This window comes from Serinus canaria, chromosome 18 (genome assembly GCF_022539315.1).
Source record: "Serinus canaria isolate serCan28SL12 chromosome 18, serCan2020, whole genome shotgun sequence".
Classification (NCBI taxonomy): Eukaryota; Metazoa; Chordata; class Aves; order Passeriformes; family Fringillidae; genus Serinus; species Serinus canaria.
In genome coordinates this window covers 613,739-640,306 of record NC_066331.1, presented here as the reverse complement: position 1 = coordinate 640,306, position 26,568 = coordinate 613,739, and the positions used below count along the sequence as shown (strand labels likewise).

The 26,568-nt window shown below is 64.7% G+C and overlaps 2 protein-coding genes across 3 annotated transcripts; both read left to right on the top strand.

Annotated features, from left to right (window-relative positions):
- The first annotated feature begins 10 nt into the window (after positions 1 to 10).
- Positions 11 to 4,337, top strand: CBX4 (chromobox 4). The gene is made up of 4 exons (XM_050981533.1): positions 11 to 125; positions 804 to 869; positions 1,526 to 1,592; positions 2,121 to 4,337. Exons 3-4 carry the CDS (start codon positions 1,545 to 1,547, stop codon positions 3,444 to 3,446), a joined length of 1,374 nt encoding a protein of 457 aa, XP_050837490.1. The 5' UTR covers positions 11 to 125; positions 804 to 869; positions 1,526 to 1,544; the 3' UTR covers positions 3,447 to 4,337.
- Positions 4,338 to 23,036: 18,699 nt separating this feature from the next.
- Positions 23,037 to 25,471, top strand: CBX8 (chromobox 8). Of its 2 annotated transcripts, none has more exons than XM_050981537.1 (5): positions 23,037 to 23,201; positions 23,592 to 23,635; positions 23,817 to 23,882; positions 23,981 to 24,047; positions 24,211 to 25,471. In XM_050981537.1, exons 1-5 carry the CDS (start codon positions 23,133 to 23,135, stop codon positions 25,033 to 25,035), a joined length of 1,071 nt encoding a protein of 356 aa, XP_050837494.1. In that variant the 5' UTR covers positions 23,037 to 23,132; the 3' UTR covers positions 25,036 to 25,471. The 2 variants fall into 2 exon arrangements, with proteins under 2 accessions (XP_050837494.1, XP_050837493.1); XM_050981536.1 differs by having other exon boundaries at positions 23,957 to 24,047.
- The last annotated feature ends 1,097 nt before the right edge of the window (positions 25,472 to 26,568 follow it).

Sequence of the window (26,568 nt, the reverse complement as noted above, 5' to 3'; positions counted from 1 at the left end):
GCGGCGGGGGGCGGCGGGGCCCGGGGCGCCGGGGGTGGCGGTTCCCGCTGACGCCGTGTCTTTGCCTCCCGCGCCGCTCAGGGCAGAGTCGAGTACCTGGTGAAATGGAGGGGATGGTCGCCCAAGTGAGTACCGGCACCGGGCGGGGATGGGGCCGGGGATGGGGCTCAGGGAAGGGCCCCGGCCGGGGCGGCGAGCGGGCGGCGAGAGGCGGCGGCGGGGCCCGGCGGTGACGGCGGCGGGAGCCGAGCAGGCGGCGGCTGATGTGCACCAGAAAATGGCTCCTTCCCCCTTTCCCTCCTCGGGAGTCGGGCTCCATATTGCAGAACCGAGCGGGGAGGGGGGGGCAGGAAGGGGGGAGAAAGGGGGAATAACCGCAAAAATCGTCCGCGTCGCCCCGCAGCCCCGAGAGCCGCTGCCGAGGCGGGGGCAGCACCGGCACCGGAGCGAGCGCGGCCGCTGCGGAGCGTTCGGGGTTTGCATGACAGTGCGGGCGGGGGGGCGCGGGGGGGTCCGGGACGCGGCGGCCGGGTCCCTCCTCCGCCCCGCGGCCGCTTTCCTGGGTCCGGGAAAGGGGATTTGGAAAATTTCATCATGACATGCCTGGAATTCCTCCGGAATAATAACTGCGCTAAATAAACAGTACCGTCCCCGCGGCCCCCCCCCCCGCCCATCCCCCTCCCCGGGACCCCAGCCCCACACACTGCTCCCGTTGGGCCCGGTGCTGCGGGGTGGCTCTGCCCGGGACCCCGGCCCCGCCGGCAGGGCCCCGCCGTGACGGCCGCTCTCCTCTCCTCTCCAAGATATAACACGTGGGAGCCGGAAGAGAACATCCTGGACCCCCGGCTGCTCATCGCCTTCCAGAACAGGTGAGCGGCCAAGGTTGGGGGATGCGGGAGGGGCGGCGGGACCCCCGCTCCGCACCGCTCCCGCAATTGCAGATGCGTCACGGAGCCGGGGGCCGCGGCGGGGGCGGGCGCGGGCCGGGCCGGGCCGGGGGGGCGCGGCCCCGGCGGGGCGGGCGGTGCGGGGCCACCGGGCGACGCCTCCGGGTCAAGGTCCCCCACGCCGCGGTCCCCCCCGCGCCGTGACCCCCCCACGCCGCGCCTCGCGCTCCTTCTTCCCGGGATTCGATGCCGCGACTCGAGGAGGCGGCGCTGCTGCTGCTGCTGCGCTTGGACGGGCTTCGGCTTTTTTTTTTTTTTTTTGCCTTTTTTTTTTTTTTTTAAGCCTTTTTAATTTTTTTTTTTCTCTTTCCGCGCATTTATTTCCTGGAGTGTTTTGGCGCAAACTGTGAACTTCAGCCCCTCCCCACAGCGGGCAGGCAACAGCGGGGAAGGCGCCTGCTGCTTCCACAGGATGCCCCGGCCCGCTGCCACCTGCGGGCCCCGGTCCCCTCCCGCTGCCCCCTCCCTGCGCCCGCGTCGGGTCACTGCCACCGCGGGAGCTGCCGTGCGGGGAGGGGGGATGGCTCCGGGGGTCCGTGTGCCGCCCTCGGGCTCACCGTGACGCTGTGTTCCCGCAGGGAGCGGCAGGAGCAGCTGATGGGATACCGCAAGCGGGGGCCCAAGCCGAAGCCGCTGGTCGTGCAGGTAACACGCGGGCGCCCAGCCCCAACCCCCGCGGGAGGTCCTTGGGGAGCCGCTTGCAGCGGGTTTCATCATGCTGAGGATGAGCCTGCGCGCAGCCCGGGCGCCTCGCAACGCCCCGGGGACCCCCAGCGCTGAGCTCAGCGGGTGCCCCGGCCCCCCTTCCCTCCCCTCTGGGCTGTAGACCCGCCGTGCCCGTGCCCGGCTGGCATTAGCAGGCTGCTCGCGGGCTCGGCAGCCGCGGTCCCGCTCGGCCCCCGTTCCCAGACAGCTGATTGAAGGGGGCTTTTCTTCTTTTCATTGCTTCATTAATCTGGAGCAATGCACAGCCTCTAAGTTGGAGTGGGCTGGGGCCGCCTGCTCGAGGACGCGGTGCCCCGGGATGCAGCATCCTGTAAGGAGAGCTGCCGGAGGGGCGGGGGCTCTGCCGCAGCCCTCGGCACCTGCCGGAGCTCTGGCACCCGGCAGCCAGCAGCCCCTGGCAGGGCTCTCCAGCCCCGCCTGACCGCGGCTCTCGGTTTTGCCTTGCAGCTCCCGTCCTTCGCCCGCCGCTCCAACATCCTCACGGGGCTGCAGGAGCCGGCCGTGGACACCAGGCCCAAGCTGGACCTCGGCTCCTCTGGCAAGAGCCAGCAGCACCAGTATGAGCTCAACAGCAAGAAGCACCACCAGTACCAGCCCAACGGCAAGGAGAGCGGCATGAAGCACCAGTCCCACAGCAAAGGGAAGTATTACTACCAGCTGAACAGCAAGAAGCACCACCACTACCAGCCCGACCCCAAGATGTACGAGCCCCATTACCAGCCCAGCAGCAAAGAGCCGCAGGGCCAGGCCTGCTTGGACAATAACAAGGCCCCCCTGGTCACCCACCCAGACAAGTGGGCTCACGGCCCGGCCAAAAACTTGCTGGGCCCAGTCAAGAACCTCACGGCAGAGAGCAAAAATGGAGCTGAGAAGAACCTGTCCAGCGGTACTGGGCCTCCCCCCCGGGACAGGGTGACCAGCAATGGCCTTGGGGGAAAGATGAAGATCGTCAAGAACAAAAACAAGAACGGGCGCATTGTGATTGTGATGAGCAAGTACATGGAGAACGGCATGCAGGCGGTGAAGATCAAGTCTGGGGAGGCTCCCCGGAAGCGGGCTGCGGAGGAGAGGACTCCTAAGAAGGGTGGGGAGGAGAAGGTGGAGGCTTGGAGGAAGCCAGGGGAGGACAGGGTGGTGGGCAGCAATGCCGTGAGCAAAGCGGAGGGCGAGAGCCGGCAGCCCCCTGCGGAGCTGGAGGAAGGTCCCCAAAAGACTCCCTTGGCTAAGGAGCTGCCCCTTCCTCCGGCGGAGCAGCCCTTGCAGCTCACTACCAAGCCGGACCTTGTGCCCTGGTCCCTGAGTCCCGTGTGCGAGCACAGCCCTTCCTCCATGGGACTGAACCTGTCCAGCGGCAGCTCGCGGAAGCGCTGCCTGTCGGAGCCGCACGCCGAGCGGGAGCCGGGCAAGAAGCGCCTGACCTCCCGCAGCATCAGCGCCCCCACCTGCCTCAGCCCCCCGGCCCCCGAGCCGCCCGCCCAGCCCGAGGTCATCCTGCTGGACTCGGACCTGGACGAACCCATAGACTTGCGCTGCGTGAAGCCGCGGGCGGAGGGCGAGCTGGCCCTGGCGGAGGTGAAGCCGGAGCTGCCGCCACCGCCGCCGGCTGAGGAACCGGCCCCGGAGCCTCCGCAGCCCCAGGAGGCCGCAGAGGAGGAGGAAGAGGAGGAGACCGAGTCCCTGCAGGAGTTCAAGCCCTTCTTTGGGAATATAATTATCACAGATGTGACCGCAAACTGCCTGACTGTGACCTTCAAGGAGTACGTGACGGTGTGAGGTGGCACGGCAGCCGCTCCCCGTGGGAGCTGCCCGCCCATCCCGGGGCCGCCGGCCCCACCGCCTCCCGCCGAGGTACTGGTGCCCCTTCCCCGGAGCCCACGTGCCCCTGGACGGCCGAGCCCGCCGTCTCCAGCGAGGGGACGCCGGGACAGGGCCAGGCACGGTGGCCGTCCCTGCCACGGGGGGTGACCTCGCCGCTGCTCCCGCCCCGCGGCTGGGGGCTGCTCCAGGACCTGCAGGCGATGGGACACGCAAGGATGGGACCCGCCAGTTACTCAGAGTTATAGTATTATATTTTAACAGTGCTAACTTGTCAAGTGATTCTTGCTCCCGTTTGTACGTGGTGTTATTGAAATGTATTGTTTGAGCTGAAAGCTGGTCGCTCCCTGGCCACGCTAATATATTTATTTGTAGGTATTTATATAATGAAATATAAAGCCTAGATTTATGGAGTCCCTAGATCACCTTATAAACTATATCAAACGACTATTTTCTGTTCTCCTTTTTAACCATTGAGCATTTGTTAGTCTTGGTCCCTTGCCCTCCCCACGACCCGCAGGACCATCCCGTATATATTTTTTGATACTGTACACATGTGGTGTTTCTATGTGCAAAAAAAATCGTTATCTAAAGCTAAACGAGCTATTATAGAAATTGCTGCTATTAGAAATGTCTAAACTATAAGCTTCCAATTATTAATTGCTTGAATGTAAATATTAAATGGAGATGTTGAAAGTGCATTTGATGTTCTGCAGCTAGTGTAGATCGGAGTGCAAAGCCCAGCTGCTGCGAGCTGCCAGCGGCGCATCCTGGTCTGAGGGCTGTGTCACAGGGGAAGAAATGTATCATGCAATCATGGCAAAGGACTATAAACCTTTACAAAAACTACCGGGATTTGGAGTGCGTTTGTTACAGCAGTACGGATGGCAGGTCCCTGCCTGGGCCGGCTGCAGCTGGGCTGCCCCAGAGCCGGTGCCTGCAGGTTAAAATACTTACTCAGAGGTGCAGTATTTTGAGTATAATTCAGTTTTCACCCCCAGTGCCCACAGTGCTGAGGGCACCCTGTGTGGTGGGTGGGCAGCGAGGCCCCAGGAGCCCGAGGTGTGGTGCTCCCCTCCAGCATGGCTGGGGGAGGTCTGTGATGGGAACCTGAGAAAGCTGAGGAAGCACAGGCTGGGAAGATGGCACAGTGATGGGTGATGGTTGCCATCCCAGCAGGGTCATCCCAGTGCTGGGGAGGCTCACAGTTAGGTGAGAAGCTGAATGTCTCCAGAAAGGAAGATGGTCCAAATTCCACCAAGAAAGCTGCAGCTGTCTCTGAACAAGATTAATCATTGCTGGAGCCACTGGAAATACAGTGCAGGGCTAATTCTTTGTGAGAGGGCTGACGGCGTGGTGGCTGAGACACAGTGCTCAGTCTCTGTTCCCCCCAGTGACCCCCTGCCACCTCCCCAAACAGAGCTGAGTGCCTGGGCAGTGCCACCCTCCCAACCCAGTGCTGGCAAAACTGGCTCAGCTGCCAGCAAAACTGGCTCAGCTGCCAGCCTGTCTCCTCTTGGGCTTTTGGTCAAAGTCGAGGTCTCCAACAGCAAAGGTCTTGGCTGAAATATTGCTGAGGGCGCCTTGGTGTGTGTGGACCAGAGCCATGAGCTTGTGAGAAGCAAATTGCCTTGGTTTGGGTAAGGTGGAGCCCGCAGTGACTCCTGAGCCACGGGGTGAGGGGCAGCCCTGTGTCCTGCTGTCACAGTGTCTCTCTGTCCAGCCATGGGGCAGTGCTGTTCCCACAGCACAAATCACCCCCCTTCTTGTGCTGCCACTTCTGGGCCACCCAGGCTTCCCAGGTGCCATTTCATTTATAAAACACTTCAAACTCATCTTGGTCATTGTTCCTTTGCCAAGCTGAGGGTGGTGTGGTGTCTGTGGGAAGGTGGGACAGCATCCAGCCAGGTGTGGGTCACAGCAGGACCCCCTGCCAGTGCCATTCAACCCAGGCCTTGCCAGCAGTTACGCCCGAGCTGGAGCTCTTTTCCAATGCAGTTTGGATTAAATTGGTGGAAAAGTAACCACTGGGTGTGTGGATGCCATTTTCCCAGCTGGAGCAGCCGAAGAGGCTTGTGCCCAAGTGGGACAATGCCTGTGGACACATTGCTGCAGCTGCAGGCTTTGCTCTGGTGTAGCTCAGGCTGAGCTGGGAATGGCCCTGGGGAGGTGGCTCCGTGGGCAGGGTCAGTGCTGACAGCTGGGTCCTGCCCAGTTGTGGTTGGTGTTGGTGCTCCAGAGCCAAAGGACACCTGGGCACCGTTCACCTGCCTGCACAGAGGCCCCAAAGCTGTGGTTGGTGCACCCAGGGCAAGTGGAAATGGTGAACTCTGATTGAAATCAACATTTGCCTGATGGCTGTGCTGAATGTTAAGAGGGTTTTAATCAACGCTACGTGTCACCAGAGCTCTGTGGGTGAGGTGCTGAGGGTGCTGGAGGAGCGGTGTCGGGGCAGGTGCTGGTGCACCCCATCCTGCCCCGGGGGGTGCCCAGGGATGGGGCGGTGGGAAGGGTTTCCCTGCCATGCCAGGCTTCAGGATCAGAAACTACCATCAGAAATGATGCGTTTCCCTTGATTAATTAAGCTAATGGTTATCTGAAAACAAAAATGGCATGGAAGAGGAGACGCATGCTCAGAATGCAAAATGTGATTTATGAAAGGGGAAGTGCGGCTCAGCAGACAGCCACGGGAGCCAGTGCAGGAGCGGGGCCGGGCCACGGCTCCGGGGCAGGGCGGCTGCCGGGGCACAGCTCGCTCTTTAGCCAGACAAAGGTGGATGAAACCAGCGGGGTTTCTCACAAAGGGCAGGTTGTGTCTTTGAACGTGGGCTTGCAGGCTCCGGGCCAGAGCCTGGGCATCGCTGCCACGGCGAGCTGGCTCGGCGGCTCCCTTCCCTGGGCCGTAGGTGTGCGAGGCTCTGGGCAATTAATAACTGCTGCAGGTTTGCAGTTAGCTCAGCTCATTAGCATTTCTGAAAATGGAGGGTGTTGTGCTGCCAGGTTTTAAGGGAACACTGTCCCTCTGAGCTGCCTCCCTGCACCCAGCACGCCCCGGGCTGCAGAAGGCCCTGAAGCTCCCTCTGTGCAGTCGTGGTTGGTTTGAGGCACCATTTCCCGGAAACCACACGGCCAGATATTTCTTACTTTAATAGTTTGATCATGTTTATCACAACTCCAGCAGCTTCCTGTGCTGTGAAAGGTGTGATAAGTAGTTACTGGTTTGAAAGCTGCGCCCTTCCCTCGCTGGGCCGGTTGGCTGGGGGAGATGAAATGTTTGGATGTGAATTACTTATTCCTGCCACTCTCCTTCTCCCCAGTAAATGCATCAAACCTAAATGCCTGTTACTGAGCAAATTAATGTGGAGTCCACGGTGACTTCCATTGGTTATCAGAGTGATCCAGGGCGAGCTGGAGCGTCACCACGCTCCATTAGGAAGACTGGTGCGCGCTACATTTAATGTATTTCCCAGGAATGTGTTAACCTCTGCTTGGTTTGGATTTATTCCAGACAAACATTTGCTGATGTAAAAGGAGAATTTGTGTTCGTCTCTGAGCCCTTCTGAAAGGGCCTGATGGATCCAGGGCCGTGCACAGGGAGGGGCTGCAGCTCTGTGCTGACCCTTTCAGGCTCTCCCCTCCCCACGGCAGCACCAGCACCAGGCTGGGATCCAGCTCCATCTCCAGCAGCTGCCGTGGCCCTGTGTGGTTTCAGGAGGTGTCAGTGGGATCCCTGCTCCATGGAAAGTGATGGAAACACCACCCCCAGGCAGTGACCTGGCACAGTGGCAGTGTGGGCCCCAGGGCTGGGAGGAAGGCTCCCTCCATGGAGTGAGGATGCTGTATTGAGGTGGGATGTTCAATAAACACAAAGAGAGCTGATATGTTCTCATCAGAGTGAGAAATGGTCTTGTGGGAACTGGGAGGTCCAGTCTGAGAATGGATCCAGACTTCAGGTGCAGACTGGGAATGGGAGAGGAACTTCTCAAGAAGGGCAGAGGGTGGAGGTGGGTGCATGCCGTGGGAAGTGGAAGATTTCCCTGGCACTTGGGGCACTCAGTGCTTTTGCTCATATATGGGGTGGGGGCAGCTCCTCCACACTTCCATTGTGTACATTTTGTGAGATTTCTCCTTTATTTCCCCATTCTTCTCTGGTTTTGCTAAGCAGTGTCAGGAGGTGATGGTGTGACTTTGCTGAATGTGGTGATCTCAGCAGCCGTTCCCTGTTGGAGCAGTCAGCCACAAGGTACAGCATTCATGGCCACTTTTCGGGAGGGAAGGCCACTGCTTGGCTTATGGTTTTTCTATGCCTGTCCCTTTGAGCACAGCCACGCACAGCTGCTGTGAACAATTTTACCTAAACCTGGACCTGTGGGGCTGATCCAGCAGCCACTGAGGGGGTTTACTGGGTTTTGGTGGGTTGGTGTCCCTGTGTGTGCGAGGTGCAGCCCTCACCAAACTGGGACGACTGGCAAGGGATGGAGAGGGCCTCCTCCACTTCAGCCCAGCCCTGAACTCCCTCATCCCCCCATCCCACAGGGCTGCCTCTGGTTTGAGCAGTCAAAAAAGCCTGGTAGTAGGAAATTCTCAGTCTCTCCACAGATAAGATCATTTGGACTCAGCCCAGATTCATGTGAGATCTGTCAGACACAGCCACAAGGACACAGCTCTGTTTACGTTTGCACCAGAAGAGGAAGGCAGCTGCACAGAGGCAGCAGAGCCCAGACCCTCTCCAGGTGCTTCCAGAGCCCGGTGGAGTGGCTCCTGATGATCCCCTGTGCCTGGGAAAGCTCCTGCCGCACCCTGGGCTGGGGAGGATCCCATGGCAGGCGAACTGAAGCATCTCACCCATCTCACACACAGGATGTGGCTGGGGCAGCACCGCCTGACCCAGCCAAGGTCTGTGGCACGGCCCAGCCTCAGGCAGCAGCAAGGGAGAGCTGTTCTGTGAGCAGGAGGTTGGATGGAGACGGGGGCTGAGCTCCCGGGACCCCCCCACTGCACCCCCCAGGAGGGACCCCCGGGGCTGCTGCAGGGAGTGACAGGAGAGGGGGACAATATGGGGACTCGAGAGAGGGGCAGAGGTGGCTGTGGTCAGGTGTGTGCACCCTGCCAGGGAAGGGAAAGAGGTTGGTGGAGGGTTGGAATGGGGATTGGGGAGGGAAGAGGGCCGGGTGGTGCAGCTGCTCGTGGGAGCCATCCCTGGATCTGTGCCAGGGTGAGGAGACTGAAGGGGTGACACTGCAGGACAGACCTCTGGGTGCAAACGGGAGAGAAATTAGGGTCTCTGCAATGATGGAGGTTTGGGCCAGGCCCTGGCAGGGCTGAGGGCGGCCGGGGTCTCCTCCCCGCCGGCTGGGAGCCCCTGGTGCCTCCCGAGTCAGGGCGAGATCCCAGGCTCACCCCAGAGCCGTTTGCCAGCTCATCCTGAGCTCGTTTCTCAGAGGAGCCGTCAGTTCAGCTGACACCTTGATGTAGTTTAAAGCAAACTGCAAACGCGAAGATTTATTTTTGTCGAAGGAGCAGGCATATAAAACACGCTGTGTGACACAGCAGGAAGCACCCCGGGTGCCCGGAGCCGGGGCCGGGGCACTCCGGGCTGGGCCGCCCTGCTGGCAGCGAGCCCTGCACCTCCAGGGTGGGGACAGAGGAAATTCGATCAGCGACTGCCAAACCCTCCAGGATTTCCAAACCCTCCAGGGTCCCCAAACCCTCCAAGAGCCCTGACAAACAGCAGGTGAGGGGACAGGAGCTGCTCCAGCCACCGCAGCGGGGCTGAGCTCTGCCAGTGCTCCCGGCTCTGTCCCAGGAAGGCGCTGGGAGGGGGCCACACTCCCGTTCTCCTGGGAATTTATGCATTGCCATGGCCTGAATGTGGGCACAGCTCCACAGCACAGAAGGAAGAGCTGCTTCACTCAGAAGGTCTTAGTTGGAGGTGAGAAAGGGACAACCGAAACCTTTCAGAGGTGCTGCTGCTGTGCTGTAGCAGCCAGGGCAAGCACTCGGATATTATTAGAAAATGCATTAAGCCTGGATGGAGGGTCTGAGCTGATGGGAGCTTTAACAAGCGTGTATTTAATTTCGATATGAAGACTATGCTGAGCAAGGAATTCTGGTTGGGAATTTTTCATGTTTGAGAATTGGGAAGCCCCTGTGTGCTTGGTCTCTGCCCTCAGCAGGGATGAGTCTGGGATGTCCAGGACAAAGGATGGTGGTGTTTGGTAATGGCTGTGAAATGAGCCACAGAGGGAACACCCTGCCCCAGGAAAGGGCTCCGGGATCCCGGGTTTGCCCCCTTGCCTGATGCCCAACAGGGCAAGGTGTCACTTCGTTTATTAAACACAAGGATAGGAAAATCAGAATGACTCAAATGTCACACGCTATCCCTCGGCTCCCGCAGCCCAGGGGCAGCTCCCAGAGCTGCGAGCAGCAATTCGGGGCTCCGCGTTACCCGCCCGCCCGGTGCCGCCGCTGGCGGGGCAGAGCCGGTGGGACGGGGCTGCTCCGCGGGACCGTGTCACACCGCGTGGGCATCGGCACCGTCACGCCAGCCGCGGGGCGGGACCTGTCCGCAGCCGCTGGAGAGAGCGGGGAAGCGGCGGGGGGCGGCGACCGGGGCTGCGGCAGCGGCGGGGGCGAGTGCGGGCTAAAATGGCCACGGCGGGAGCGGCGGAGGCTATGCCATGCGGGAAGGGCTCATCCCCGGGCTCTGCCATGCGGGAAGGGCTCAACCCCGCGCTGTGCCATGCGGGAAGGGCTCAACCCCGAGCTGTGCCATGCGGGAAGGGCTCAACCCCGGGCTGTGCCATGCGGGAAGGGCTCAACCCCGGGCTGTGCCATGCGGGAAGGGCTCAACCCCGAGCTGTGCCATGCGGGAAGGGCTCAACCCCGCGCTGTGCCATGCGGGAAGGGCTCATCCCGGGCTGTGCCATGCGGGAAGGGCTCAACCCCGAGCTGTGCCATGCGGGAAGGGCTCAACCCCGCGCTGTGCCATGCGGGAAGGGCTCATCCCCGGGCTCTGCCATGCGGGAAGGGCTCAACCCCGCGCTGTGCCATGCGGGAAGGGCTCAACCCCGGGCTGTGCCATGCGGGAAGGGCTCAACCCCGAGCTGTGCCATGCGGGAAGGGCTCAACCCCGCGCTGTGCCATGCGGGAAGGGCTCATCCCCGCGCTGTGCCATGCGGGAAGGGCTCAACCCCGGGCTGTGCCATGCGGGAAGGGCTCAACCCCGCGCTGTGCCATGCGGGAAGGGCTCAACCCCGAGCTGTGCCATGCGGGAAGGGCTCAACCCCGGGCTGTGCCATGCGGGAAGGGCTCAACCCCGCGCTGTGCCATGCGGGAAGGGCTCATCCCCGCGCTGTGCCATGCGGGAAGGGCTCAACCCCGGGCTGTGCCATGCGGGAAGGGCTCAACCCCGAGCTGTGCCATGCGGGAAGGGCTCAACCCCGCGCTGTGCCATGCGGGAAGGGCTCATCCCCGGGCTGTGCCATGCGGGAAGGGCTCAACCCCGAGCTGTGCCATGCGGGAAGGGCTCAACCCCGCGCTGTGCCATGCGGGAAGGGCTCATCCCCGGGCTCTGCCATGCGGGAAGGGCTCAACCCCGCGCTGTGCCATGCGGGAAGGGCTCAACCCCGGGCTGTGCCATGCGGGAAGGGCTCAACCCCGAGCTGTGCCATGCGGGAAGGGCTCAACCCCGCGCTGTGCCATGCGGGAAGGGCTCATCCCCGGGCTGTGCCATGCGGGAAGGGCTCATCCCCGCGCTGTGCCATGCGGGAAGGGCTCAACCCCGCGCTGTGCCACGCGGGAAGGGCTCAGCCCCGAGCTGTGCCATGCGGGAAGGGCACTGCCGGTGCCTCTGAGAGGAACGGGCTCCTCAAGTTAGGGGAGCTGCTCGGGAAGAAATATTTCATATTTTTTCTGGAAAAAAAAACAATGGAGTTTCAGGTTCTTATAAACACCAAATACAAGGTTAGGAGAGGGGAAGTTGCTCGGTATCAAGGAGCCACCGAAGCATCTCAAAACACAAAATAAATGGTAATATTCACATATGCTTGGAAACGTTAATTTTCACACGTTAGTATTTCCACACGGCTGAAAAATGAAGGCTGAAGCGTTGTCCCGGCTCCAGCCACCCATTCGGCGTGCGGTGCAAGCCAGGCGGTCATTTTAGCATCAGGAATGTGCACTGGATCCAGCACACTGTGACACTGTCCTTCTTCCGCCTGTGCTCTTTCTGCACATGAAGTCACCAGCAGCAGACGAGCCCGGGGATCACGGTGGCTTGTGCAGAGAAGAGGCTGCGGCGCTCGGATATCAGCGGTGTCGCCCCTCTCCTGGCTGCTGCTGGAACGATGCCTTATCTCGAGTTTAAGGGCTCAACCTGACCCTGAGCCATTTTTAACCCGAGGTGGGAAGAGCCCTCCCTGGGTGTCTCTCTCTCTGCTTTGAAAAATCTTCCAGTGCCTCCACGGCAGCCTATTTCCTGGTGCTTTTCCTTTTGTAGCTCCGCCACCTGAAGCAGACCCACTTTCTCAGGGTTTGATGCTCTGCTGCTTGAAGATGCTTTGACTCTGCGGACTTAGAAATAACTCCTAGAGCAGAGCCCCAGCAAGAAGGCGTCTAATCTGATATATTCCATTTCCATATTTTGTGCTGCAAGCAGCAATTTGTGGTTCAGCAGCAGCGGCTGAGCAGGGACGAGCATTATCACAGGAATGAATTCCTTCCATCTCATGCCTGAGTATGTGACAAATAAGTCTCGGTCGTGGCATTGTCTCTCTGGTCTCGGGCTGTCAAATTTAACTTCGCTTTCTTTCCTCCTGCTTTTGCCCCGCGCCTTCTCCCTCGCCACCCACGGTCCCCGTGACCGAGAATGGCCGCTGGTGCCACGTCCCAGGCGCTGGGAGATCAGGACGCAGAGCTGGGGGGCGGCACAGGGGCCGGGAACAGCAGGCCCCCCGTGGCCGTGGGCTCCCAGCGGCCAGCCGGGGGCTCAGCACAGCCCGCTGAGAGCTGGAGCTCCACGGGGCGGGGAAGCTGCGTGGGGGTGCCCGGGACCTCGTCCCGCGAGGGGCTCGGTCACAGAAGGGGCTGCGATGAGCCGGGGCTTTGCAGGGAACCAGCCCGGCCGCCGCTTGGTGCGGGGCTGGGGGGCTCAGCCACCCCTGGGGATCCCGGGACCTTCCCTCGCCGGGGCAGGACGAGCTCCCAAAGGGCTCCCGAAGCGTCCCCGGTTCCCTGCTCCCGGAGAGGAGCCAGGGCAGGAGGAGCCGAGGAGCCGGGGCTGAAGCTGCCCGGGGGACGGGGGACCCTCCCCAGCACCCGGTTTGCGCTCAGGGGTCGCTCTGTCCCCGAACACGTTCAGCACTGCCCGAGGAGCTCCAGCAAAGCTCCGCAGCGGGCACCGCGCGTGGCGCCGCTCTCTCGGTGCCAGCGGGAGCTGCGGCACTCGGAGAGGGACAGGGACAGGCTCAGGGACAGGGACAGGGGCAGGGGCGGCACCGCCGCGGTGAGGGCTCCCCGCGTGTGCGGGGGGCGGGGGCGGAGCGGGGCGGCGGTACTGCTCGGTGTGTGGCACTGGTGAGCCCGCTTTCGCGTGGAACAGCCTCCGGTAGCTGAGAGAGACATTGAAATATTGGAGAGGAGTCAGGGAGAGACGCAGGGATGGCGGGGGGCGCGGGCAGCCCGAGAGGGAGCCGCGGGGGTGCCCGGCCTCCCGAAGGGCAGGCTAAGGACATCTTGATCAGCCCGAAAAGTTCTCCCAGGGAAGAAATTCAGGGGCTCGGCTGAGCTTTCCTCCAGTAAATGCAGACATGCCAGGATCCAGCGGCTGAGTCCGCACCAGCAGGAGCTGGAGCTGGAATGCGGTGCCATTTTCACCGCGTCAGAAAAAAAACATCCAGGTGGGAGGGCAGAACCCGGTTTGCCTGGCATGGCTGGAAGAGAATTCCTGCATCCAGCCCCAGGTTGCTGCGGCAAAAGTATAACAGAGAGGGGGGTGATCCAGAGCCTGTGGGACAGGGGCGGGCAGTGGTGGGCTGTGGTGGCTCCCCAGTCTTAAGCCCCGATATTTTATGCGCCTCATGGTCCGCCGCGCTCTGCTGGGTTTGTGCCTTTATCAGCGGCTTTTACAAGGTGAATAATCCCTTCTCCCCAGGGCGCTGCTCGCACATCACCACACACGGGCACCTCGGGGGGAGGGGGGGACAGGCGGCTGCCGCGCGGGGCTCCCCCTCACCGGGGGCTCCCACGAGCGGCCGCGGTGCTGCGGTACCGAGTGTCTGACGGCAGCCGCGGGGAAGAGGAGCCGAGGTGGGACCCCCATCCCGCCTGGGGCCCCGCAGTGCTGTTTGCTGCTGGACTGCTCACAGGGGTCAGCGGGGACAGGGAGGAGGAGATGGGGACACAGAGACCGTGGGGGCCCCGGAGAATAGGTAGGGAGGAGGGAGATTCTCCCGGGAGAAGCTGGAACGGAGCAGGGCAGGGACCAGGGATCCGCCCCGAGTGGGTGCAGCGCCGGGGGCTTCGCAAGTCCCGGCGTCGAGGGGAGACGCAGAGAGAAGCCGGGGTGCTGGAGGGGTTCCCCAGGGTGGCTGCTGGGGGCGTCCGCCGGCATTCAGGATGAGGGTCCCTCCTAGCCCCCAGACACAGGGCGAGCGGGCGATGCCGGGCACACAAGCCGGCTGCGTCCCGCCGCTGGAGGAAACGTCCCGCGGTCCCGGCAGGGGCAGGAGGAAAACGAAACGGGGCCGAGGAAGCGGGGGAGAGCGGCAACCCGGCGGTCTGGGGCAGGGTGCGGCCCAACCAGGCAGGGGATGGCCGGACCGGTTCGGCCCAGCCCGGGCGGGGCTTCCATCCGCATTGCCGCAGTGACGGGCGGCGGAGCGCGGCCGGGCCGGCGGGCTCGGCGCGGCGCTGCATTGCAGCACTGCAGGAGCCCCCTCCTTCCCCGCTCCTTCTCCGCCCTCCGCCGCCGCTCGGCTCCGGAGGCCCAGCCCGGGGCATGCACCGGCCCCGCCACTCTCTGCTCCCACTCGCACGGGGCATCCATCGCCGCCGCGCCGAGGTCCCCCGCGTTGTGCCACATCCCACCGCCTCCCCGAGTCGGGAGTGCAGCCGTGGGACAGGGACGCGCACCCACCGGCGGGGCTCCGTGGTTGGTGTCAACCCGGCGCTCATCAACTCCACGCGGGTGGAGGGACCGGCCGCCCCCGTCGGGGCATTCGCTGTCCTGCCCGCCCGTCCCCGCGCCGCCCGTGCTGTCCCGCGGTTCGTCTGGGCCACCTCCCTCTGTTCCCCCTGCCACCCTCCCCGGCGGTCTGGCTATGCCGTAAGCCCCGACGGGGTGCTCGGCCTCGCGTGGGCCAACCACTGTCCCCACGGGTTTCCCGCGAGGGAGCCTGGGCTGGTCCCGCGGGGAGCCGGGACCGCCACCGAGACGGGGCAAGGCTGAAGGGGGCTGTGCCGGGCGACACGGCCCCGTGACAGACCCTTCCCGATGGGACTGTCCCCTCGGCCGTCAGGGCACTGGCGCTGCCCATGGGGTGGGCAGAAGGCGGTGACCAGCCCCGCGTCCCCGCTCCATCGGGAAGGGAAGCCGGGAAGGGCATCCTCCTCTTGGGGCCGGCGGCCCGGGACTCGGAGCCAGCCCCGCGTGACAGGGTCCTGCATGGACCCGGGCAGTCACGACCCTCGCGTGCCGCGGGCGCGGGGCGCGAAGGGCAGCGAGGCGATCCCGGTGGGAAGGTGCCGGCGGTGGCCGCGCGTCCCGGGACCAGCCCCGCTGCCAGGTGCGGCGCGGCGGGGGTGGGAGGGAACGGGGACACGGGTCGCGGGGCGCGTCCGCCCCGGCACAACGGGGGCCCGTTCCCAAGGCTCCCGCTCTGTGTCTGCTTTGGGAAAACGCCAGCACGGTAACAAAATGGCGGGGAAAGGGTGGGATTGTCACGGCGAGCCCTGCGGCGTAGCCCGGCCACCCCCGGCCCCGCCCGCCTGGGCTCAGGGCGCCCGTCCCGGCGGAGGGCAGCGGGGCGGGGGTCCCCTGGGCTGTGCCGCCGCCCGGTTCCGCCGCCCGGCTGAGGTCTGGTGGAGAAGCAGCTGCAGAAAATGGCTGCTCGGCGGAGCCCGCTGAATCCTGCCATGGTGGGGGGGACGCCGAGGAAGCGGCGCAGCCCTCCCCGTCGCCCCCGCCTCGGGGAGCCCCGGGACAGGCGGCGCGGGGCACGGTCGGAGGTTCCGCAGGGCGGCGGGACCGGAGCAGAGCCCGCGGTGCCCGGTGTATGCCCTCACCTGCGGCGCTCTGGGGGACCGGGGCAACACGCCCCCAGCGCGCCCGGCCCGTACCGCCGTGCACGTGCCCGCAGCCCCCGCCCGGTGCCCGCCGAAGCAGCGGCGACTCCGAGCTCCGCGGGGCGCGGCGGAAGGGCGGCCGGTCACCCCCGCAGCCCGACACGCCGGAGGAGCACCAGCCCCGAAGCTGCTCTCGCAGCGCCCGGTTTTGCTTTCGGTTTAAAATAAAATCAAAATAAAATAGAGGAAAATAATCGTGCCGCGGACACGCGGTACCGTGCGGCCACGACTTGGCCACGCATCGGCTCCGCGGCGAAGCCGCAACGAAAACTCGACCCGGTGTCGCCGCACCGTGTCGCCGCCCCCCGCCCGTCACGGCGGCGGCCCCCCGGAGCCCGCCCGCAGGGCAAGAGCAAACACGCGTGGGTGCGCGGCTGTCGCCTGCGCTGCCGGAGGTTCCCTCTCCGCAGGTGGTTTTCGCGGGTGTCTGTGGAGTGAGGGGATGTCCCGAGAACGGGATTGTGGGGGCCGAGATGGGGCGGTCCTTGCCGCACCGGAGAGCTGGAGAAACTTCCCCCCCGGCCGGTCCGCACCGTGGCGGCTGGACACTGAGGGCGCTTTGCCGCGCCGTGGGTGAGCATCACGGGTGGCGCCCGCGTGCGCGGAAGCCGCGCGCGGAGCAAAGGGCGCCGCTGCCTTCTGTGAATACCTCGCCAGCGTTGCCCCCGTAACCCTAACCCTCGCCCGCAAAGTCCCCTGATTTTTGTCCCTCAGATCAGGGTCACCCCAGCCCGTGCAGCGCCGGGGCCCGGTCCCCCTTGCCCACGCACGGTCCCGCTCGGCGGAGCAACGGGAGCGCCCCGTCCCGCTGGCTGTGTAAGCCCGTGGTCCCACGGGGTGCTCTGCCGCAAGAGGGGCAGGCTTCCTCTGTGCCCCGCGTTGCCGAGACAGAGGACCGGTGGTCCCGCAGCCCTTCGGGAGCGCCGTGGGCTCCCAAGTGCCGTCGGTGTCCACGGAAGACCCGTGGCGAGATGGCGGGTTGAGAGCCGCGGGTCGGGGAAGGGGCGGCGAGGCGGCAGCGGCACCGGGCGGGGTGGGGGTCGCACGGTAGACGGGTCCCGCCGAGTGTCCCGTGGGATCGGGGCGTCCCCGCTCGGTGCCCCCGGAGGTCCCGGCCAGGACCGGGGGGGGGGGCGCGGGGCCGCTCCCCCCACCCCGAGCCGTTGCTGCGATACGGGCGGGCCAATCAGCGCTCACCAGCTCACCCGGGCCCCGGCACCGCTTCCTTATATGGTGCGCGCCGTCCGCGGGGCGCCGCGCGCATCACCATATTAGGGCATGAACCTAAATACAGCACCTACCTTGGCCCGGTGGGCGGGGCCGGAGGGCGGGGCCTCTGCGCGGGCGGGGCCGGGCCGGGCCGCGCCCCCCGCCCCACCGGGCCCGGCCCCGCCGCTGCCGCCGGACCCCGCCCGCCCCGGGGAAGCCGTTGCCGGTCGTTAAGCGGAATGCAAATGAGCAGCGCTTCACCTCTAATTGCTTTTGTTAAAAGAGGAGTCGCGGGGCTGCGCGCGAGCGGGCGACGGCGGTGGGAACGGGCGGGGCGCAGCCGGGACAGAGCTGGACCGGGTGAAGGACGGGGGTAGCGCCAGCCCCGGGCGGCTCGATTCTCACTTCGTCTCATTTGTCACATCCCAGCCCGGTTCCCCCAGCGGCGGGGCCGTGGCCACCGGAGCCGCTGGGCCTCGCTCCGCGTTCTGTCCTGCCCTGGCGGGCCCTCGCATGGCCAGTGCCCACTCGTGACACTCCCTTGGCCGCTGCAGGGACGGATCCGTTCCGTCCTTCTGCCGTCCTTGCGCGGTCAGCAGCCGGCGGCACGGAGACGCGCCGACTAGACGGGGTGCAGGAATACGCTGGAACATTCCCGTTTCCTCGCCCCACACCGTATTCGAGCCGGTTCCTCCCTCTCCCCATCCGCAAACAGCTCGTGTTTATGTTCCTACAAATAATGAGCAAATTCAGAACCCCCGGGAACAAAAGATCTTTTGTGCGGAGCGCTCGGAGCCTGGAGCGGGCGATAAACGACGCCCCCCGGCCCGCCGCCTCCGGGAGCGGCACTTCACCCGCCCGGGCGGTTCGAGGCGACCCGCGAGGGGCTCCGGTATGTGCCGGCACGGCCGGAGAACCGAGAGCGGGAGCTTTGCCGTCGGGGCGCTCCGTGGGCGCTCCCCGCAGGGCACCGCGCGGGGATTTCGGCCGTTCGGTCTGGCCGGAGCGGGGGGCTCAGGGCAGCCGCCCCCAAGAACCGCTGGCTGAAGGACACGCGTGCGCCTCTCCCACGAGCTCGGCCGATGCGGGAGACTCCCCAGCGTTCGTGGGTCTGTGCTCCTGGAAAGAACGGCGGCTTCTCTCCGCCGTGGGCACCGCAGAGGGAAAAAGCCCCGCGCTTTGCCCGGGGCTTGGCACAGCTCCCGGGGGCTCCTGCGGGCGCTCCGCCCTGCTGAACGGGCGGTGCGGGGGAGCGGCCCGGGGCGGAGGCGGCGGCAGTGCCCCCCTGGGGTGGCAGGAACGCCGCCGGTTGCGCAGAGGCCGCAGCCGCCATTTCCAGGAGGACGGTGCCACCTATGGAAAGCACCTGGAATTCACCGGGCCGGCGGGGACGCGCCGGGAAGTGAAGCGTTTCCGAGCGGCACTGTCGGGACGAGGCCGGGCTGCGCCCGCCGCTTCCCGGGCGGGGCCGTGGAGCATCAGAGGGGCTTGGCCGCCACGGTCCTCGGTACCGACTGCCCCGGGAAGGATGTGCGGCTCGGTCCCGGGGCGGCGGCGAGACCCGAGCGGGACGGGCGCTGAGCTGCATCTCATCGGGGCGGTCGTTTCGCTGACTGGTCAAAGCCTCCGTAACCGGGCAATAACGACCGAAGGGGCGGAGAGAAGTTCCTCTGCCCAGGTGATCGGTAGAGTCCCCGAAGCCGGGATCCTCTCGCTGCCTCTGTGTCGAACACGCCGAGATCCCTCCGCGGCTCCGCCAGCCCCCTTCCGTGCCCGGAGAAAGGGCAGCAACCGCACCCGGTGCTCTCCCAGGCATCGGCCGGACCTGAGCCGTGTCCGGGGGGGCACGCTGCCTCCCGCCGCCACGTCGCCTTCGGAGCCGCCGGGGAAGCCCTGCCCCGTCATGAATTCGATGTCAAACAACCTCGACACGAAAACTTACTCGCGCGGGTATTTCTGGGGTCTTATGGACCGCCGGCGTCGCCGCTGCATGGGCACACCCGAGACCTCCCCTCCTCGGACCAGATACCCCCCCGCGCTACCCGGCAGCAGCCCCGGCGGCACAGTGGGGTACCGGTGCCGCAGGTCGGAGCCGGTCGCTGTCTCCCCAGTTGTCCCCGAGCCGCTCGGAAACGAAAAGGCAACGTCTCAGGGGCCGGGCTGAGCCCCCAGTCTCGGATAGGACCGTGAGCCGGCGTTGCCAAGGGGTACCCCATCTTCGCCCTCCCGTAGGCACAGCCCGGTACCGGTCCGTGGGGCAGTGAGGTGCCGATGCTGCTCCCGGCTCCATTCAGCTACCGGGGGAGAGAATAGTTTTCCTTCACGGCTCGGGCACGGAACCGAACCGGGAGAAACCCGCAGCCGAACCGGGCGTCTGGGCTGATCGGGAATCCGGGGCTGGCCTCTCCGAGTGTGCAGCGGAGTGTCCACGCAAGCAGGGAGCTCGCGTGGGAAGTGGCTCCAGGGCGTGCTCTGCCCTTCGCGGCGGTACCCGGGCTGCAGGATGCCTCTCCCGGGACCCCAGGGCCAGCCTGGTAGGGGGATCGCTTCGGGGGCGGGCAAGCTTTGGGGTTCTGCGGGGGACCACTTGCTCTTTCCCCGCTCGGCTCATTGGTCCCAGAGTGGGGGCCGTGCTCGGATCGCCCAGGAGATGGGGACACGCTGGGACGCGACCGTGGCATAAAGGGGTCTCTGAGGGACACCGGCATCCTCGGCCACCCGGGGAACGGGGCCGGGTCGGGCTGGGAGCTGTGATGGATCCTGTCGTCCTCGATGCGGGTGGCCGCGGGACGGAGCAGCTTCTGAAGCACGGCCAGCAGAGTACCCGGGAGTGGCGGGGACCTGCCCCGCTGCGATGCGGGGATCCATGGTGCTGGCGGTTGGGTTGGAGCCAGGTCCCCCCTGCCGCCCCGTTCTCCCGGCTCAGCCGCACTCGGACACGCGCACTGGCCCCGCCGCCGCCACGCGCGACCCCGAGAGGGGCTCCAGAGCCCCGGTTTCGTTGCAAAACTCGCTGGCGTGGTGTCCTCCGCACAGAGAAAACCGAGGGGGGAGCCGGACACTCTGCTGCCCAGCAGCCCTCTGAGCCCCGAGGAGTTCATCGCACGAGTGTGGCTGGAGGAGCGTAGACCCCGCAGCCGAGAGGATGGTTTGGGGTCAAATGGACGGAAACGGGGCTTGCCGCGACAGCACACGCTCTCGCCGGTCCGGAGCTGTCCCCTTGTCGGCTGCGAGTCCCGGGATCCCAGAACCGGGGTCCGGGCCGGTGTGGGTGACGGGAGCCGCAGGGATGAGCGGTTCCACCCGGCCGAGAGCCCGTGGGGCGCCCAGGCAGCTGCTGCCGTTGGCCCTGGGAGCGTGCCCCGGCTCAGCTCCGGCTCCCGGTGACCTGGTTGTGCGGGAGGGGCCCCCGCAGTGCCGCCGGCTCCGGGCGCGGAGGTCTCCGACACCCTTCGGCAGCGGTAGGAACTGCCCGGGTACCGTCCCGCCCGCCGCTGCTTCATCCCGCACGGCTGGAGCAGCTCTGTCCCACTTCTCCTTCCGGGCCAGGACTCCCACGAGTGGCCGCAGCCCCGGCCCCGGCTCACCCACACGCGGGGGCTTCGGGGGGTTCCCCCGAGGCAGCGGTCTCTCAGCGCTGCTTTCCCCGCTCCGTTCTCGTTTGCATCTCGCCTTCTGCCTGCCCCCCCCGCGCCTCAACCGGGCGCAGCTCCGGCCCTGCGCGGATTCCGCGTGGGTTCCTGCGGGAGGATGGAGCTGTTTCTCCACTGATGCCGCCGTGGGAGGCTGCCGGAACCTCAGCCTCAGCTTCTCCCCTCTGCTGCCCTAAGCGTGGCCGCGGGGCTCCTCTGCGGCGCCGCAGATCTCCGAGCAGGAGACGGGGCAAAGGCAGCGCCCCTCAGGGCTCGCGTGTGGCCTCGGTACCGGGCTGCACGGCCTCGGCTCCGCAGTTCCAACGTGCACCGAGGGCACCGACAGCCAAGGTGCCGGGCAGACACCGACTTGCTCGGGGCTGCGGCAGCCCCACGGCCACGGGAATGGGCGCCGCTGCGCCAGCGCCCGTCGTGCCGGGGGGACACGATCGGCTTCGGACCCACAGCCTCGCTTTCCCCGCCGGGCCGTGCGCCCGGTGCCGCCGGGTCTGTCCTCTACGAAGCACCTTCCCACGAACGGGGTCCAGTGAGCCGCGTCCACGCCAATTCACGAGTCGCCCCGCCACCAGCCTTAATTAACAACGATTAATTCGACATTAACGAAAAACTTCCCGGGACGCAGCTCGCCGGGGGCCAGGAGACCGCGGACGTTGCGCTTCCCCCCGGCCCGGCCACGCCCCGCAGAACTCGCGTGTCGCGACTGCTCCCGTGGCCGCAGGGTTTCAGGCATGGTGTGGGAGTACACGGGAGCCTCGGAGTGGGAATCTTCCGCCTCCTCCCGGGAGCGCGGTTTCACTCCGGCCGGGGGCGGCGGGAGGAGGGATCTGCCCCACACACAACTCTCGCGCCCCGCGTGGGGCCGTGCGGGTCCAGTTGTCGGCTCTCCCCGCGGACTCCCGAAGCCCCACTCGTGTCCGCCGTTGGAGGTCCGTGCCCGCCCGGGTGGCACGGCGGCAGGCAGGATCACCGGGAAACAGCGCTCCTCGGGATGGGAACAACACCGGTGCCCTCCGGTCCCGGCGCCCCCCGGGCGGCTTCCCCAGCCGGGAAAAGGGAGGGGTCCCGTAGCCCCAGCCCCAGGCCGGAGCGGCTGTGGGGGTGCTCTCTCATTCACCAGAGGGCAGGCGCAGCCGGATCCCCGCGGCCGCTCCCGCCGTGGGTTTCCCACGCGTGAGCTTGGCGGCCGCCGAGGCCCGCTGCTCTTTGGCTTCGAGCTCCCTAGCGGAGGGGAGACCGAGGTGGGGACAAGAGGGAAAGACCCACGAGAGGCTTCGTCTGGTCTCGTCCGTTGTGAACGGTGCCGCCGGAGCCCACGCACGCCCCACTCTCGGTGCATCTCCCAGCGGCGGCGCTGCCCACGGACACGGAAACCAATTCACTTCGCGGGACCGGGCTGAAAGGCTGCTCGGTGCTCCCGGAGCCTCACACCGACAGCGTGGGGGGCGAGTTCCGTCCCTGGCCACTTGCGAGAGTCGGTCGCGTGGGACCTCCTGTCTCCCAGAGGCTGCTCCGGTTTCCCGCGACTCGCGCGTGTCTCGTTCTTCCGTGACCATCTCGGGGAGAAGGTGCTGTCTCCCGACGAGTGCTGCGGGGCGAGAGGCAGAGCTGGAGCGGGGAGCCGGTGGGGGTACCGGCTGGCAGCCTCCCCGGTACCGGCTGGCAGCCTCGCGGCGCAGTCCCGTTCCTACCCCAGTTTGCTGACAGATAACGCGGGAGATGGACCGAATCCCGCGTGGGATCGCCCCGCTGGCCCCGGGTCACCTCTCCTCCCGCCCGGGACCGCAGCCGGCGGCTGCCGGCACAACGAAACCGGCCGCCGCCGTGCCCTATTCTGCTGGTCTCGTCCGCGTCGCCAGGAAGGATTCGCGTTCCCTCAGCGGCGGCGGCGCCGAGCGGCACGCGCGACCGCGCCTGTCCGTGGACGACTCCGCAGCACCGCCGGTACCGGGACAGGCGGTTCGCGCGGGATCGCTCCCACCCCTGACACCGCTCCCTTTGTCCGACCACCGGTAGGCGGGCCAGGCCGCGGCGGAACCCCCCATTCCGCACCGTCTGTTCGCCGCAGAACCACCGGGCCGGTGCCCAGTGCCGCGGAACCCCATGGCGCCCCTTCCCCGTTCCACACGCCCCCTTTGTGCCCCGCGCCCCCTCCCGCCCTCCCGGGGCCGTCCCCCCGAGCGGGGCGTGGCCCGGTGTTGGGGGGGGGCGTGTCGCTGTGGGCGTGGCGATGGGCGTGCCCCGAGGCCCCGCCCCGGCCCATCGGGACGCGGCGCACGTCGGCGGGCGGGGCGCGGCGGGGCCAATGCGGCGCGGGCGGAATATTCCACCCGGCTCCGGCGCGGCGCGCGAGGGGGGGGGCGCGGTGACGTCAGCGGGCGGAGTATTATGGTCTGGGCTGCGCCGGGGCCGCCCCTGCGCTGCGAGCGGCCGCGTAAACATGGAGCTCTCGGCCGTCGGGGAGCGCGTCTTCGCGGCCGAGGCCCTGCTCAAGCGCCGCATCCGCAAAGTAGGTGCCCTCCCGCCGACCCCCCGCCGCGCCCCCGGCGCCCCGCGCCCCGCGCCCCGGCCCGCTAGGGGCGGCTCTGCCTCCCCCCGCCGCGGGGCGGGCTCCGCTCCGCCGCTCCCGCCCTCCGCGCCCCGCGCCCGGGGGGGGTGCGGGGGGGGGCGGCGTTAAACCCGCGCCCGGGGGGTGCGTGTGTGAAATCCGCGTTATTTTTCATTGTTGCATCTGCCCCCCCCCCCCCCCCACCGCGGTTCCCCCCCGCCCCGTGTTCCGCTCGCTGCCCGGGGCGTTGCGGGGGGACCTTTGTTGCGGGGCGGTTTGTCGCGGGTTTGTCGCGGGTTTGTCGCGGGTTTCGCTCCACGCATATTTATTTCCCTCGCTTCCCATCCGCAGGGCCGCATGGAATATCTGGTCAAATGGAAGGGCTGGTCGCAGAAGTAAGTGGCCCGTGGGGCCGCGGGGGGCTGCAGCAGGGGCCGGGGGGGATGCTGGCTGCACCCCCTGCTCTCCCTTTGTGCCAGAACGAGAACCTTTATGCCCCTGGTTTTTTATTTCATTTGTCTTGCTCCCTCCTGGCTCCTTATTCTGTTCCCTCTCTCCGTCCCGCCTTGCCCCCAGGTACAGCACTTGGGAGCCCGAGGAGAACATCCTGGATGCTCGGCTGCTCGCAGCCTTCGAGGAGAGGTACAAGGCCTTTACTAGCTGTAGCAGTTGCGCTTGTAAATATGTTGCTGTCTTGTAGCTATGCTGAATTGAAGCTTTGGTTCTTTTAACACCTCTAGGGAGCGAGAAATGGAGCTTTACGGGCCCAAAAAGCGAGGCCCCAAGCCCAAAACCTTCCTGCTAAAGGTAAGGAGGCCGGAGCCGGCGCGCCAGGGCCGCGGGCCAGGGCAGGGGTCCCTCTCCGGCCCCCTCGGAGGACGCTCCCCTCAAAGGTGGCCTCTCGTAAGTTGCAATTACACAGCCGGATGGCAGGATAATAAAGTCACAGGGTGATTTATCTTCTTTGCAGGCCCAGGCAAAAGCCAAAGCCAAAACCTATGAATTCCGTAGTGACTCTTCCAGGGGGATCCGGGTGCCGTATCCCGGCAGGTCCCCCCAGGAGCTGGGCTCCACGTCCCGGGCTCGGGAAGGACTGAGAAACATAGCCCTGGCCCCCCAGGGCAGCTCCAGCAGCAGCACCCCCAAGGCAGACGGCATCCGGGAGCGGGTGATCCGCGTGGAGGAGAAACCCGGAGAGACCCCCAAAAAGAGAGGCCCGAAGCCCAGGAAGGAGCTCTACAAGGACCTTGCGGAGACTCTGGACGCCTCCAAGAGGAAACTGGGGGAGCCGGGGGACAAGGTGGGGGACTACCTGAAGGCCAGGAAGATGGAGGAGGCGGCGGCGGGGGCGGCCAAGTTTGGCTCGGGACACAGCGTGATCCAGCTGGCCCGGCGGCAGGAGCCCGACCTGCCCGGCGCCCTGCCCGGCCCCACCCGCGCCGAGCCGGGGCCCGAGGCCTTCCCCCCGCGCCTGGCCAAGCACCGGGCGGACTTCCTGGACCCCAAGGGGCAGGGGGGTCTGGACCCCGGCGGGCCCAAGCTCCTGCACGGCGCCGTGAGCCCGGGGGCCGTGGGCAGCCTGTACCGCGACGGCGTGGGGGGCCCGGCGGGGCGGCCCTCGCTCATCGCCAGGATCCCCGTCTCCAGGATCCTGGGGGACCCCGAGGAGGAGTCCTGGAGCCCCTCTCTCAACAACCTGGAGAAGGTGGTGGTAACTGATGTGACCTCTAACTTTTTGACCGTCACCATCAAGGAGAGCAGCACGGACCAAGGATTCTTTAAGGAGAAGCGATGAGTTTGGTGGAGGTGGTGCTGGGGTTTTCTTCAGTCAGATCCAGACAAAAGCTTGGTAGAGCTTGGTGGGCCTCTTTTTTTTTTTTTTTTTTTTTTTTAATGCTCTTTTTTTTTTTTTTTTTTTCCTTTTAAATTTTATTTTCTTTTGTTTTTGGTCCTGGAGAGAATTTAGAAACTGTCCTAAATTCATTAACTCATTCTTTTGTTTTGTTTTGTTTTTTCACGTCTTACATTTCGTTGGAAAGATTATCTCTAGAGTTATATTTTCTATTAGATGTAAATATGTTATTTAAGAAAAAATGCTTATATATATATCTATATATATATATTTCAACTCTGAGTTGTTTTATTTAAATGGAGACAACAGTGACTGCTCAGTTGCTCCTAGAAAGGACAATAAAACTGAGAACTAACGAGTTCACGCATCTGCCACAGGAGCCGGTGTACATAACAGTGTTCATAGCTAAGTATGTGCTGGGTTTTTTTAACTATTATTTTTCATATGATGCTATGGATGGTGGAGGGGGACGTGCTGCTCCCTCGCAGGGCCCAGTGCCCGGATTTCTTGATTGTGATTTAAGGTGTTGCTTGTACAATCAAGTGTGCTGTGTCCAGGACTGTTGCCCTTGACAGTTGACGTGAGCACTTGAATTCACAGTGTTGTTGGGGATGGGGTGTTTCCAGTCTAACAAAAAAAGTCATGTTGCTACAAAGTCGGGGCGGGGAAAAGCAGAAATCCATAAAAAGGCTAAAAGTGTTGGGGTATTAACTTGAATTCCCTTTTCTTGCGGGGCAGAGGAGTTTGTGTGTGTAAGGTTCCTGAGGGGTGATACTGAAATGCACTTTAATAGAGTTGTCGTAGCAGTTGTGGGAGATGGGACTGAGCTGAGTATATCTGTTTTCATTTTGTCTGGTCGCTTGATTCTGTTCCCCCACCCACTAAAAACAAAAAACCCCAACAAAACCCCCCTCTGTTTACATTCCTGAAATGCCAGAGAGGTTGGGGAGGGAACATCTCACTGCCCATATTTAGTTACTTTATTCTGCTACAGAAAGTGGATTATTATTATTATTTTTATTCCCAGTCACAGTTTACTTCAGACTGTTGGAAGACTCCTGATAAAGTGTTTTGTAATATCCACATCCCTGACGAATCCAAGGGTCACCTTTATGCATTCAGAGACAATAAATATTTCCCTTTCCTTACCGTGGTTAAACAATAGCCAAGAGGCGAAATATTCCTGTGCAGGGCAGCCCTGCCGCCTCGGGTGGATTTGGTGCTGGATTTGCCTGTGGGGGATCCGGAGCTGGGATCCCTCCCAGGGCAGGGATCCGGAGCTGGGATCCCTCCCTGTGTGGGGTAGGGAGGGTCTCGGGGCTCTGGATGAGCTGCAGCAGTTTGGCCGCTGGCTGGGGGGCTGGGGGTGCCCCTGCTCTGCTGCTCCCCCGGCTCGGCCACCACCAGCCAGGGGAGGGAGCCTGGCCCGGCTGAGGTGGAGCAGGTGGCCCTGTCCTCACACCTTGCTCTGGGCAG

Coding starts and splice junctions, on each gene's coding strand:
- CBX4 (XM_050981533.1), top strand. CDS start 1,545: ATGGGATACCGCAAGCGGGGGCCCAAGCCGAAGCCGCTGGTCGTGCAG. Junction 1,593..2,120: donor CGAAGCCGCTGGTCGTGCAG/GTAACACGCGGG, acceptor TTTGCCTTGCAG/CTCCCGTCCTTCGCCCGCCG.
- CBX8 (XM_050981536.1), top strand. CDS start 23,133: ATGGAGCTCTCGGCCGTCGGGGAGCGCGTCTTCGCGGCCGAGGCCCTG. Junction 23,636..23,816: donor TGGAAGGGCTGGTCGCAGAA/GTAAGTGGCCCG, acceptor CCTTGCCCCCAG/GTACAGCACTTGGGAGCCCG. Junction 24,048..24,210: donor CCAAAACCTTCCTGCTAAAG/GTAAGGAGGCCG, acceptor TCTTCTTTGCAG/GCCCAGGCAAAAGCCAAAGC.